Here is a 12,229-nt window from a genome sequence, read left to right on the forward strand (position 1 = left end):
AAGTGCATGGCAGTTGTCACAGCTCACTTACGACTTCAAGGATTCCAGGTGTTTCCATACCTAGATGACTGGCTCATTTCCGCTCCACCAGACATCTAGTGGAAGAAGCTTTGGCATACACTCTCCTCGCTGCTCAAAGGCTAGGCATAACCATAAACTGGCAAAAATCCAATCTCACCCCATCTCAGTCAACAGAACTCGTAGGGATTATCTTGGACACAATGAACTGCAGAGCTGCTATTCCAGAGCACAGAATTTTAAGGATAAAGCAACAACTGATTCCAGTCCTTTCAAGGGAGAAATCCACGGCTAACTCTGTTCTACAGCTGTTGGGTTCCATGGCAGCCTCCATCACCATTGTCCCCCTGGCCAGGTTTCACATGAGGCTTCTACAATGGCTACTGCTCACCCATTGGTATCCTTTTCAGCATCGTCTTTCAGCCATGATTCGAGTAACCCACAGGTGCAAAGAGGATTTAAATTGGTAGATGACACACAATCTGTCACAATGGTCTCGCCCCTTCTCCCCCCAGCAACCCAAGGCCACAGTGACCACGGATGCCTCCCTGATAGGGTGGGGGGGCTATGTCATGGACAGACAGTCCAAGGCACTTGGTCCGAACTGGAGGCCCATCTACATATAAATGTTCTAGAGCTGAGGGCGTTGCTTCTGGCGTTGCAAGCATTCCTTCCCGTGCTGCTGTCTGGGACAATTGCGATTCATTCAGACAACATGGCAGTGGTCTGGTACATCAACAAGCAAGGTGGAACCAAATCTTACCCCCTTTGTCGAGAGGCCATGAGGATATGGCAATGGGTGATGGCTACCAACCGTTTTATTCTAGCAACGCACATTCCCGGGAGTTCCAACGTGATAGCAGACAGACTCAGCAGGTGCATTCTTCAACCTCACGAGTGGTCCCTGAATCCCTTGATAGCTGCAGAGATCTTCCACCGCTGGGGACGTCCTTGCTGCAACCTCTTTGCATCCCCGACCAACTACAAATGCAGCAACTACTTCACCCTGATTCCCCCTCCGGGACAGTCACCCAGGGATGCTCTAGTCCACGATTGGCCCTCGAGTCTTCTTTACGCATTCCCACCCTTTCCCCTCATTCCCCAGTTTCTGAAGAAAGCCCGTTGGTTGAAGAGCAAGTTGATCCTCATAGCACCATATTGGCCTCGACAGATTTGGTTCCCCTTCCTTTGGCCTCACCTACTAGATTGACCATGGATTCTCCATCCAACCCGGGAGTTAAAATCACATCCACAGAACCTGATTCATCCCAACTTGAACAGCCTGAAGCTCATGGCTTGGCTACTCCAGTTCCCTTGATTGCCAGGCAAAATGATCTTTCTTTACCAGTACATGACATTCACATTGCATCTCATAAGTCTTCTACTAGAATTACTTATCTGAGCAAGTGGAAAAGATTTACGTGTTGGCTGAAAGATAAGCAAGTAGATCTCCCTTCTCAGCACCAGTGTCGATAATACTAGACTACCTGGACGACCTTTTCCAATCAGGTCTATCAGCCTTTACCATTAAAGTTAATTTGGCTGCAATTTCTAATTTTCATGAGGGTGTCCAAGATTCATCTCATGTCCCACAAATTGTGCAAGACCTTCATAAAAGGTGTGAATCATCTGAAGCCACCTTTTAGAGAACCTATTCAACCATGGGATTTATCATTAGTTCTACAAGCTCTGACAATGCCACCTTTCGAACCAGCCTCTTTTTGCGACCTCAAGCATTTGTCATGGAAAACCTTGTTTTTGGTCACCATTACTTCTGCCAGACGTATTTCTGAGCTTCAAGCTTTATGTATCAAGAGTCCATACTTGATTTTTCATAAAGATAGTGTCTCTGAGAACTAATCCATCATTTCTGCCAAAAGTGATCTCCGAAATGTCCATTAATCAAGCCATTGAATTGCCAGTTTTCTTTCCCAATCATTCAAACAGAGGAGAGTATTGCCTACATACCCTAGATATCCACAGGCAAATCCATTTTTACTTAAACAGGACTAGGTCCTTTCGTAAATCTGACCAGTTAGTTTTGGCTTTTTCTGGACCTAGATTAGGATCTGCTGTTGCTAAGGTCACATTAGCTAGATGGTTGAAGGACTGCGTGACCTTCATTTATACACAGCAATATCTCATTGCCTACTACTATGAAAGCTCACTCAACAAGGTCGGTGGCAACTTCTGCTGCCTTCTATGCCGGAGCTTCTTTACATGACATCTGTGCAGCTGCAACTTGGGTACGCCTCATACCTTCTTCAATCATTACAAATTGAATTTGGCCTCCAGGGGAAGAGCATCTTTCGGTTCTATGGTGCTTAGGAATGTCCTTCCATGAGAGCCTCCCAGGAATAGAGGTAGCTGGGGACTCTGTCCCATGCGTAAGGAATGAACGAGGATTAACAATATCAGATAAAGAAGTTGTCTTACCATAACGTTCCATCTGTATTGTTGATCCTCGTTCAGTCATTACGACCCTCCCTCCTTCCCCCTCCTGTAGTTTCTAGTGGATCTCACCATCCGGTTCTCTTAGGTTATTTGACCAGAGGTAGCCTCTACCTTCTTTGACTTGCAAACTCAATCTGAGGTAACAGGGAGAGGGGGATTGTGGGTAAGAGTTTAGCTCGAGAGTTTGAAGCTGACACGAGCTTGTAAAATGGCCAGCTCGGTTCCGAGGTTAGAACCGATACCCATGCGTAATGACTGAACGAGGATCAACAATACAGATGGAACGTTATGGTAAGACATAACTTCTTTTTTTGACCTATCATGATGAAAATGTTAACATGGATGGAAATGAGGTCCAGCAAGCTGGATGATGTGTACTGTATGTGATATTGCCTTTGGATTTTAATAATTTGTTATTCTAAGTGTTCTTATATTGTATACTTTTTTTAAACCTCCCCCCTTTTGCTTCCCAACCGTCAGCCTTCCATTGACCTAGTGGCCCATTCATTTGCCTGAGTAGGACAAGAACTGATCACACTATTACGTACACAGTAAGAGTCTGTTATTGGAGGCCATCATCCATTCTATCACCAAGAGAGTTTTTTGATGCAGCTGTCTCCCAGCGTTTTACAGCTGCCTGCAGGACAGTGCACAGTACTGCACTTAGTACATGTGTGTTACTGCTCATACCTAGTACCATCTACAGCTTACACTGCTTTGCTATGCTTGCCACATCTCATCTTGAGAGTTACTGTCTTCCACCTTGCAAGTGCATTTAGCTTTGTAGCTTCTGCTGGGTGAGTACAAACAGTGGGACTAAGCAACTCCCTGATCATTAGTCCAACTCTGGTTATCTGTGTCCTAGTAAGGACTTAATCAGAACTAGGCATTGTATTTTTCTTTTTTAGTAGTTTCACAGGCAGTAATTATGGCAGTGAGAGAGTCACCAGTAACAGGGTGAATGAGCATTAAATGATCAGAAAACGATTGTTTTATATTAACCCTTAAACATGATTTCCTTGATAGAACATCTAGATGCAGCCAATGAGGCAGACACATCACGAACTACTGCTTCAGAGGGAGAAAGGCATAGTCGATCATCAACACCCAGAAGGTTTGTCGTCACGGGTCAACTGGAACGATTAATTGGATCACACAGAAAAGAAAGTTTTGGTAAGGGTTTAATTATTGTAGAAAGAATCTACTGTGATTCATCTGTCAGGCTTGAAGACAGGGCAGTGTAATAATGCACAGAAATACATGCATATACATATGTAACTTAATTTATAGCCTTGTAAGCCTATAACTTTTCTGAATAGGTCACTCACTTGATGTGGATTTAAAGTCATCATTGTGTTATTTACTTCAAAGTTATTTTTTAAATGTCCAGTCAGAAGGCATTTTGTAGTAAGACTGAAATCTAAAATTCTGAAAGTGAAATGCTGAGTGTTCAAATCCCAAAGTAAAAAATCAGTGTTAAACAAAATTCCAAGAGTATAATGTAGGAGGGAATGCTGAATTTGGTGTATATGGCATGTGAGAACTAACTTCTCTGGAGGTACAGAAGATGAATGTTTTAAAAAACTGACAAGTAGGAGAGTGAAGTACTTGCAGTATAACATATTTTTCATTCATGGTTCATATGTTAAGTTAGGATAAATAAATTGTCTGCCTTGTGATGCAACAACAGCACTGTCTCTGTGACTGTTACAAAACTTGAAAATGAAATGAATGTGCTGTATGACACAGGATGAAAGAAACAAGTCCATGAAAGCGAAACAAAATAGTACATTACTGCATTTAACAAGAACATTATGAAAATGCAAAAGAACCCACATTTGTTTTATTTACCAAGGTAATATATGCACCCTTGTGTGTCTGGCTGATGATCATTGTGTTTCACTGTTGCAGTCATTACACTAGGGTTATCTTGTTGGCAGGCTACCCGCAGTCGGCCTGAATTCCAAAGTCCTGGTCCGGCGTCGGTTGCTGTCGCCTCTTCCCAGGGGTATATAAGATGCAGCCGACGCCATTTTCTTCATTCTTTCTTGCCGCGCAGTGCCCGAAGCAAAAGCAGTTCGCAAATGCCGGTCGGCCGACTCCTGAGATTTTCGAAATTGAATTTCAGATCTGAAGTCTTCAATAAAGCTAAGTACCCCGTTGGGGAAACTTTTTCTTGCTCCAGACCGATGTCAGTAAAAGTTAACAATTGTATTTCTTGTGGGAAGCAAATACCTCATAAGGATTTTCATTCTTACTGTATTCCTTGCCTAGGCCCTGATCACGACGTTGCTAGTTGTCGGTTTTGTGCTAGATTAAACCAACGCACTATTAAGCGTCGGTTCGATTTTGCTTTGCATTACTTTGGCCGAAGGTTTAACTATATAATACCGGCAGAACAACCGACGACCGTAGTTCATAAAATGCGCAAGGACAAAGAGAAGGACAGGCATCAGTGGTCCAAAACCGACGAAGCTTCTTCTAGGCCAGTCGCAGGATCTCAGTGAGGCGCTTTCGCAGCCCCGACTCCCACGTGGAGACAACTAGGCCTCTGGAAACTCAAGGTATTGGGCCTATGGAAACTATTCCCTCAGATGGGTCCGGAGCCACTGAGCAGGCATCGGCTTCTGAGGGTGTTTTCAGACCTACACGGCTTCATAGGTTCATAGGTTGATACTAGGCTATCTGCCCTAGGGCATTTATAAGCCTAGCCAGAGTGTGTTTGGCTTTCGCCACGCTTTTAGATTAGTTGACCATGCCTCTGTATAGTAGGTCACAGAAGGTAGCCCTTTTAAGGTTAGTTTACTGTACATCTGTCAAGCAGGGACACAGAAGAGATCCCAGGGGTAAACTTACGATCTCCCATCCACTCGTCAAGATTTCTCTTGAAGAGGGTCAGTGAGGGGCTCTGCCTAACATGTATTGGGATTTTGTTCCAGAGTGAGGGGAGCCTCTGAGATATGAATCTGTCCTTCCAGCATGTCCTATTTATTTCTGTGCTGAGGTTCGAGTCCCTGGAGCGTGTAGCTTTAAGGGATTTGGATTTCCTGAGGTGAAGCATGTCCATTAATTCTGGGTTGGACATGGCTTTATACGTCAGACACAGATTGCCTCTGAGTAGGCAGTACGCAACGGAGTAGAGCTTGAGTTTATTTAGCCGAACTGCATACGGCATCTGTTTGAGCCCCTTGATCTTCTTGGTGAGGTACTTTTGGGGTCTTTCCAGTTGCTGCAGGTGTCGGGTAATGTACATCCCAAATGGGGCATTGTATTCAATTTTGGGCCGGATAAGTTATGAGTAGAGGGGCACAATGACCTCTCTTGATTTAGATGTGAATCCTTTCATGATAAGGTGGGCTATATAGAAGGTCTTTCTAACCACTTTGGCAACGTGATTGTCAAAGGAGAGATTGCTATCTACTTGGGTCCCCAAGTCTCTAATTACTTCTTCCGTACTTAATGGATTACCACCTATGTGGTAATTTGTGGGCACTTTGTTTTTCCCAAAGGGGATGACTATGCACTTTTTGGCATTTAGCTTTAGGCCATGGCTCTGGCACCAGTTATCCGTCCATGTGAGACCCTTTTGGAGGATGCTTGTGTCAGCCGGAGAGTCAATTACAGCATGCAGTTTGCAGTCATCTGTGAACTTGGTCAGCCATAGTCCACCCGTGTTAGTCTGTACCTTGGAAAAATATATACCGAACAAGAGAGGTCCCAGGACTGAGCCTTGTGGGACGCCACTTGTAACTGGTTTAGAGTCTGACATGGCACCTGCTATTCTGACCATGTGGGTTCTATCCCTGAGCCAGTTTGCAACCCATCTTGTGACATAGGGGTTGATATTTAAGCTGGTGAGCTTATTTATGATGCCCGAGTGGGGTGTTGTGTCGAAGGCTTTTGCGAGGTCCAGGTAGGCTGTGTGGACTACCTTCCCTTCATCTATGGCTTTGGTAACTGTTTCAAAGAAGTCGACCAGGTTCAAGAGGCAAGATCTGCCCTTAAAGCCGAATTGGGTAGGATCCAGTGTCTAGAGGTTCCCAATGTCTTTGTTTACGATTTCCATGATGATACGCTCCATAGCTTTGCAGACCAGGCTAGTCAGGCTTATAGGGCAATAGTTTCTGGGGTCTGTTGTGGCACCACCTGTGTGGAGTGGGACCACTGTTGCTGTATGCCATTCCTTGGGTTCATATCCTGTAGTAAGGCTGAGATTGAACAGTGACTTTATATGAGGGTTTCGTTCTTCTTGGAGCTCGTGTAAGACGCAGCCCGGGACACCGTCTGGTCCCATTGATGCTGTGTTTTTTGCTTTGGAGAGGGCAGCTCTCACCTGTGCATCTGTGATCTCAGGAAGGCTACACTCTGTTGGGATAGACATTTTGCTCTTTTGGGGGGGGAGTTTGCACTGAACCTTTCTGCCAGGATGTTGGCAGTGTCTGTGGGTTCAGTGTATTTTGTGTCATTTTGTCAGAGCATATTTGGGCTTCATGGCATCCTCCATCCTGCTAATTCCATATGCAAGACTGCATATGAGGAAGCTACAATGGTATCTAAAAAGTGTTTGGATTCAACATTGCCACAGCCTGGAAACAATAATAACCCTCATTCCCTGCCTGCAACAAGAGTTTCGATGGTGGGCACTGTCCTGTCACTACAACAAGGGACAGCCTTTCACTTTACCCACACCCAGGCAGACACTAGCAACAGATGCATCGGATTATGCCTGGGGGGCACACATGACGGGAAAATGTATTCAGGGCACGTGGCCCGCAGGCCAAATGCATCTTCATATCAATCAAAAAGAGATGCTAGCTGTACAAAATGCCCTGACAGCCTTCAGGGATCTACTACACCCAGGACAACTATTGCTAAAGACGGACAATACTACAGTCATGTGGTACATAAGCAAGGGGGCACACATTTCTACCCCCTCTGCAGGCAAGCCATGACTTTGTGGAGCACAGCACTGACCTATCAAGTACATCTGCAGGCACAATTCCTGCCAGGAAAGAAAAATACTCTGGCAGACGAACGAAGCAGAAACCTCATGGACCCTCACATGTGGAAACTAGATCCACAAGTCTTTAGCATGATAACAAGGAAATGGGGATGCCCAGACATAGATTTATTTGCCTCTACTCACAACTGCCAACTACAGAGATTCTGCACAAGGACTTATCACTCACAAGCATGGAAGGTGGATGCTCTGTCATTCAGCTGGAAAATCCTAACAGGTTATGCCTTTCCACCACTGCCTCTCCTCCCCAAGGTACTCTTAAAAGTCAGACAAGAGAAGCCAAAAATTATTCTGATTGCCCCAGACTGGCCACGCCAGTACTGGTACCCATTCCTAAAGAGCATGTCTCAAGGCCCAGCCTGGACTTTACCTCAAATTCCTCATCTTCTGACCCAACAAAACAATCAGATCCTGCACAGCCAACTCAGAACCTTAAATCTGGCTGCATGGCGAATAATATAACCACTCAGAACACACCTCTCTCTAAAGCAGTTATGGATGTCATTTTGGAAGCCAGGAGACCCAGCACTAGGAAATCTTATGCAGAAAAATTGAATAGATTCTGTGCTTGGATCCAGGCACAAGGACTTGAACCGTTTGTTCCAAATATTCCTCAGATTTTACAATACCTAACTGAGATGCTGGACAAAGGCCTATCCTTCTCATCAATTAAGATCCATGCCTCTGCCATTTCAGCTCATTACAATACGGAACCTCCTATTTTCTCACATCCACTGCTAAGACAGTACCTCAGAGGGGCCAAAAACATAAGACCCCCAAGGAGAGCACCGATACCTACATGGGACCTCAACTTTGTCTTGGAAAAGCTCACACTGCCTCCTTTTGAGCCAGCCAGTACAGCTGAGATAAAATTCTTATCATGGAAAACTGCTCTGCTCCTAGTAATAACTTCAGCAAGAAGAGTCTCAGAGTTATAGGCAATAATGGCAGTGGAACCATTTATTATTTTTCATCCGGACAGGGTTTCTCTAAGGACAAACCCAGCATTTATGCCAAAGGTAGTATCCAGTGTGTCTCTTAACCAAACCATTCATTTGCCAACTTTTTATCCAAATCCTCAGAACAAAGGGGAGAGACTTCTGCACTCTTTGGACATACACAGGCAGCTACGCTTCTACTTGGATAAAACAAAAGCTTTCAGAAAAACTGAGCAACTTTTTGTGGCATATGCTACAGGATCACAAGGAAAGGCTATTTCAAAGCAGACTATTTCAAAATGGATAGGACACTGCATTCGATTCTGCTATGCACAGCATGGCAAATCAGTGCCTAAGAATATTAGGCCACATTCTACCAGGGCTGCAGCCACATCAGCAGCCTTTCTCAGAGAAGTACCAACCAAGGAAATTTTGGAGGCTGCAACTTGGAGTTCAGTGCACCCTTTTAACAAGCACCATCACTTACCTCTTTACTCTAAATCCAGAGCAGGCTTTGCCACTGCAGTTCTGCAGGGCCTCATAGCCACTTCTAATCCTATTTAGACCCAGCCGCCCAACCTCAGCTTTGGGATTCAACCCAGGTGTAATGACTGCAATAGTGAAACACGATGAACATAGTACAGTTGTGTACCTACCATAAATGTAGATGTTCGAGTGTATTCACTGTTGCAGTCCAGGTTACCCACCCACCATCCCCCTTTCTTTGCTGGGACTTAGCTATACTTCTTTATCCTATACAACCTATGTGGTGTATTTGCTTATAGATCAAGGTATTATTTATTTACTGTATGTTTTTTATAAGCAAAATGTATTGCCTACCTTCTTGGGGGCACCTGACATCTGGGGCAAGAAAAACTGAAGAAAATGGTGTCGGCTGCATCTTGTATACCCCTGGCGCACTGACGTCAGGGAAGAGGCGACAGCAACCGACGCCGGACCAGGACTTTGGAATTCAGGCCGACTGTGGGTAGCCTGCCAGCAGGATAACCCTAGTGTAATGACTGCAACAGTGAATACACTTGAACATCTACATTTATGGTGGGTACACAACTGTACTTTCCTGAACGCCCCCTTTAATCTTTGTCTGACTAAAGTGCTGTGCATTGTTGAAAAAAGCTTAATACCTGATTTGTCAGAAAAGTTAAATTGGGATGATCTTCCAGGGTTTTGAATATGTATGTATCACATAGTTATTTCAATAAGTTTTTTAGAATATTTAATCTTAAGGCTTTTACTGCATCTCGACTTGTGTTTTCTGTGTTAGAGAACTTTTAATTTTGGTTTCATCATTGTTGTGACATTCATGCTTTAAATTCATATCACTGAGTTTAAATTAAGGCAGGTGTCAGTTCTATGTGCTGATATTTTTGGCATGTGCATGTCAGTGGTGTATGGCAACAGTACAGGCTGTAAAGACAGACCAACTGTATCTCATTTTTTTCACTCTTCAAAGCTAATATTTGATCTACTAGCTTTGAATTCATTGACTGATTCTCCTGGCTTTGATATTGTGACTGCTGGAAAATTTTCTGATCCTGTCTTTTGTCTGGGAATTGTGCATTTAGTTGTTGTAAACGTGTATTGAGGTATATATTTATGCTGCTATCCCCAGAGAAACTTCAGAGCCTCCAAAGTTTATCATTTAGTGTTTGCTTTGTTTAGGTGAAAATATCAATGAGTATTTTATTGCTACCCTAAAATAAGAATGGAGAAAACTGGAAATAGTGAAAGTACCGAAATATGCTTCACCCCAAGGACTGGGTTTTGTTGACTGAGAAGCCCAGATCTGACATACCAAGTGACTTGGCTCACTTCCAAGTACTTCTGGCAAAACAAATTTTCTTGCGCTGCATGAAAGTTATCTCTTGGAAGTTCCATATTTCTGTTATTGTGCCACAAATACAAAATGTTGCCCTTGAAGAATAAACATTTGTACAGCATACTGCTTTCTTCATCATAATGCTGTTTAAAATGGTGCTTGAGGAGTTGATTGGGATTGTGAGAAGGTCTTCTTACACCATTGACTTCAGTCTGTGACGTATGAGCACAGACAAAGTGTCTTCCTTAGTTTCCTTGCTGTTCTCTCTGTATGGTTCGGACATTTGCCACATGCTAAACTGACGACCCCCCCCCCCCCCCAATACTAAACGTATATCTGAGGTCAAGATGTTGATGAGCATAGAAGACTGCAAGTGTCAAGTAGGATAAGCAGATTCTTCCAGTAGAACAGGGCAAATTGGGATTACCCAATTTGAAGGGGTATTTCATAGCAACACCTTTAAGGCTCATGTCCATAGCTATAATTCAAAGTGGAAAGGGATGATGATGAATCTGGGGAAGAACAAGGAGAGACTGGGATTTTGGATGCAGGCCTTTAAGGAGAAAAAAATATATATCATACAGAATATTGTATCTTTAAAGTAGCAGTATCCTAAGACCTAAGCCAACAAGGGAATGGAGAAAGTAGATTCTGCCAATTGGGATGACTGTAATTAGGTATATAGACAAAAGGCAAGAGGAGGCTGGAATTTATTGGAAAAAACTGGCAAAGGAACCAAGGTATTGGGAACAAATAATTAGAGGGGGAACAATGATAGAATGGGAAGACAGCAAGAATTTATTTGGACTGCAGGTTACAGATTGCCTTCCTTCCTGAGGATTGATATCAGAGTATAGGCAAAGAGAAAGAAATGGGGGGGGGGGTCCTAAACGAAAGACCATCACTGGTAGAGTTTTTTAGTAGAATCTAGAAGAGAGGCTGATGTTAAGGAATTAGTAAAAAAATATAAAATATTGCATGATAACTATAAGAATCTATCAGAGGAGTTCAGAAAGGATTGAGAAGAGAGTGGAGAAGCAATTCACAAAGAAACAGTGGGAGGATATAGGTATGTCTCCCAAAGATGCCAGAAAATCTGGAAGATTTGGGATTTTTGCTTGGAAATGTTTACATAGATATTTTTATACCCCTTGTACATTCTGGAGAATTTTTCTGCAGGTAGACAGCAAATGTTGGAGGGTGTGACGAGGAAAAAAGAGGTAATTGGGAGCACATTTTCTGGGAGTGCGGTGAGTTGGACTTTATGGACTAAATTCAAAATTTTCCAAGTCCAATGCAATGGTTATTCCTCCATTTAGAGACTCATTTGAGGATATGTTCTCTGATCATTCATTAGAGCTGGATTCTGAGACTCCACTTAGTGACTCATTTAATTTGAGCTGTACTGTCAGCCACTTACCCAAGGAAACTCATCAGAATTTGATGCAACACAGAGGAAGCATATTAATGGGCACTTGGTTGGTTGTGTTCTTTCCATGTGTTGGCATTTAGCACAGTTCTGGAAAATGTCTTCCATACATCTTATTCCTTGTGGGGATAACTGTTGCAGTCATAACCTAAGGAATTTTTGCTGCAGCCCGAGTCTGATGCCTCCTTGGCCACTGCACTGCTGGAAGCTGCCATGCAGTTGACCACAAACACATCCCACTGAACCTTAGGGCTGATTGCTGCTTTGCTCATTGAGTTACTTTGTGAGAGAATAAAATTTAGCTGGTGTTCAGCTCATTTGTAATGCTTGCAAAGCAGTTGTCAAATGGCTTTTAAACTTCTACTTAAGTTGATAAATTACTGTGCTTTGCCACTGTGCTCCATTTGGTTGGAGTGCAGAGAGAGATTATGCTGGGATTGAACACAGTCTATTCCATAGCCACAGGTTCTTAGTCTTAACTTATTTGAATATTATCTCTGTGGTTCTTATAGTGTGAATTTTATAGAGTA

At 43.4% G+C, this 12,229-nt stretch overlaps 1 protein-coding gene across 13 annotated transcripts in view; it reads left to right on the top strand.

Moving 5' to 3' along the window:
• Positions 1-12,229, top strand: part of LOC122790995 (zinc finger protein 618-like) — a 2,638,133-nt gene that overhangs the window by 1,673,421 nt on the left and 952,483 nt on the right. For all 13 annotated transcript variants that reach the window (XM_044058728.1, XM_044058724.1, XM_044058727.1 and 10 more), the window contains one exon: positions 3,499-3,645. In XM_044058728.1, coding sequence (XP_043914663.1) covers positions 3,499-3,645 — 147 coding nt within the window. The remainder of the gene's footprint in view (positions 1-3,498; positions 3,646-12,229) is intronic.

Source organism: Protopterus annectens, chromosome 16.part0 (genome assembly GCF_019279795.1).
Source record: "Protopterus annectens isolate FY-2018-M chromosome 16.part0, PAN1.0, whole genome shotgun sequence".
Taxonomy (NCBI): Eukaryota; Metazoa; Chordata; order Ceratodontiformes; family Protopteridae; genus Protopterus; species Protopterus annectens.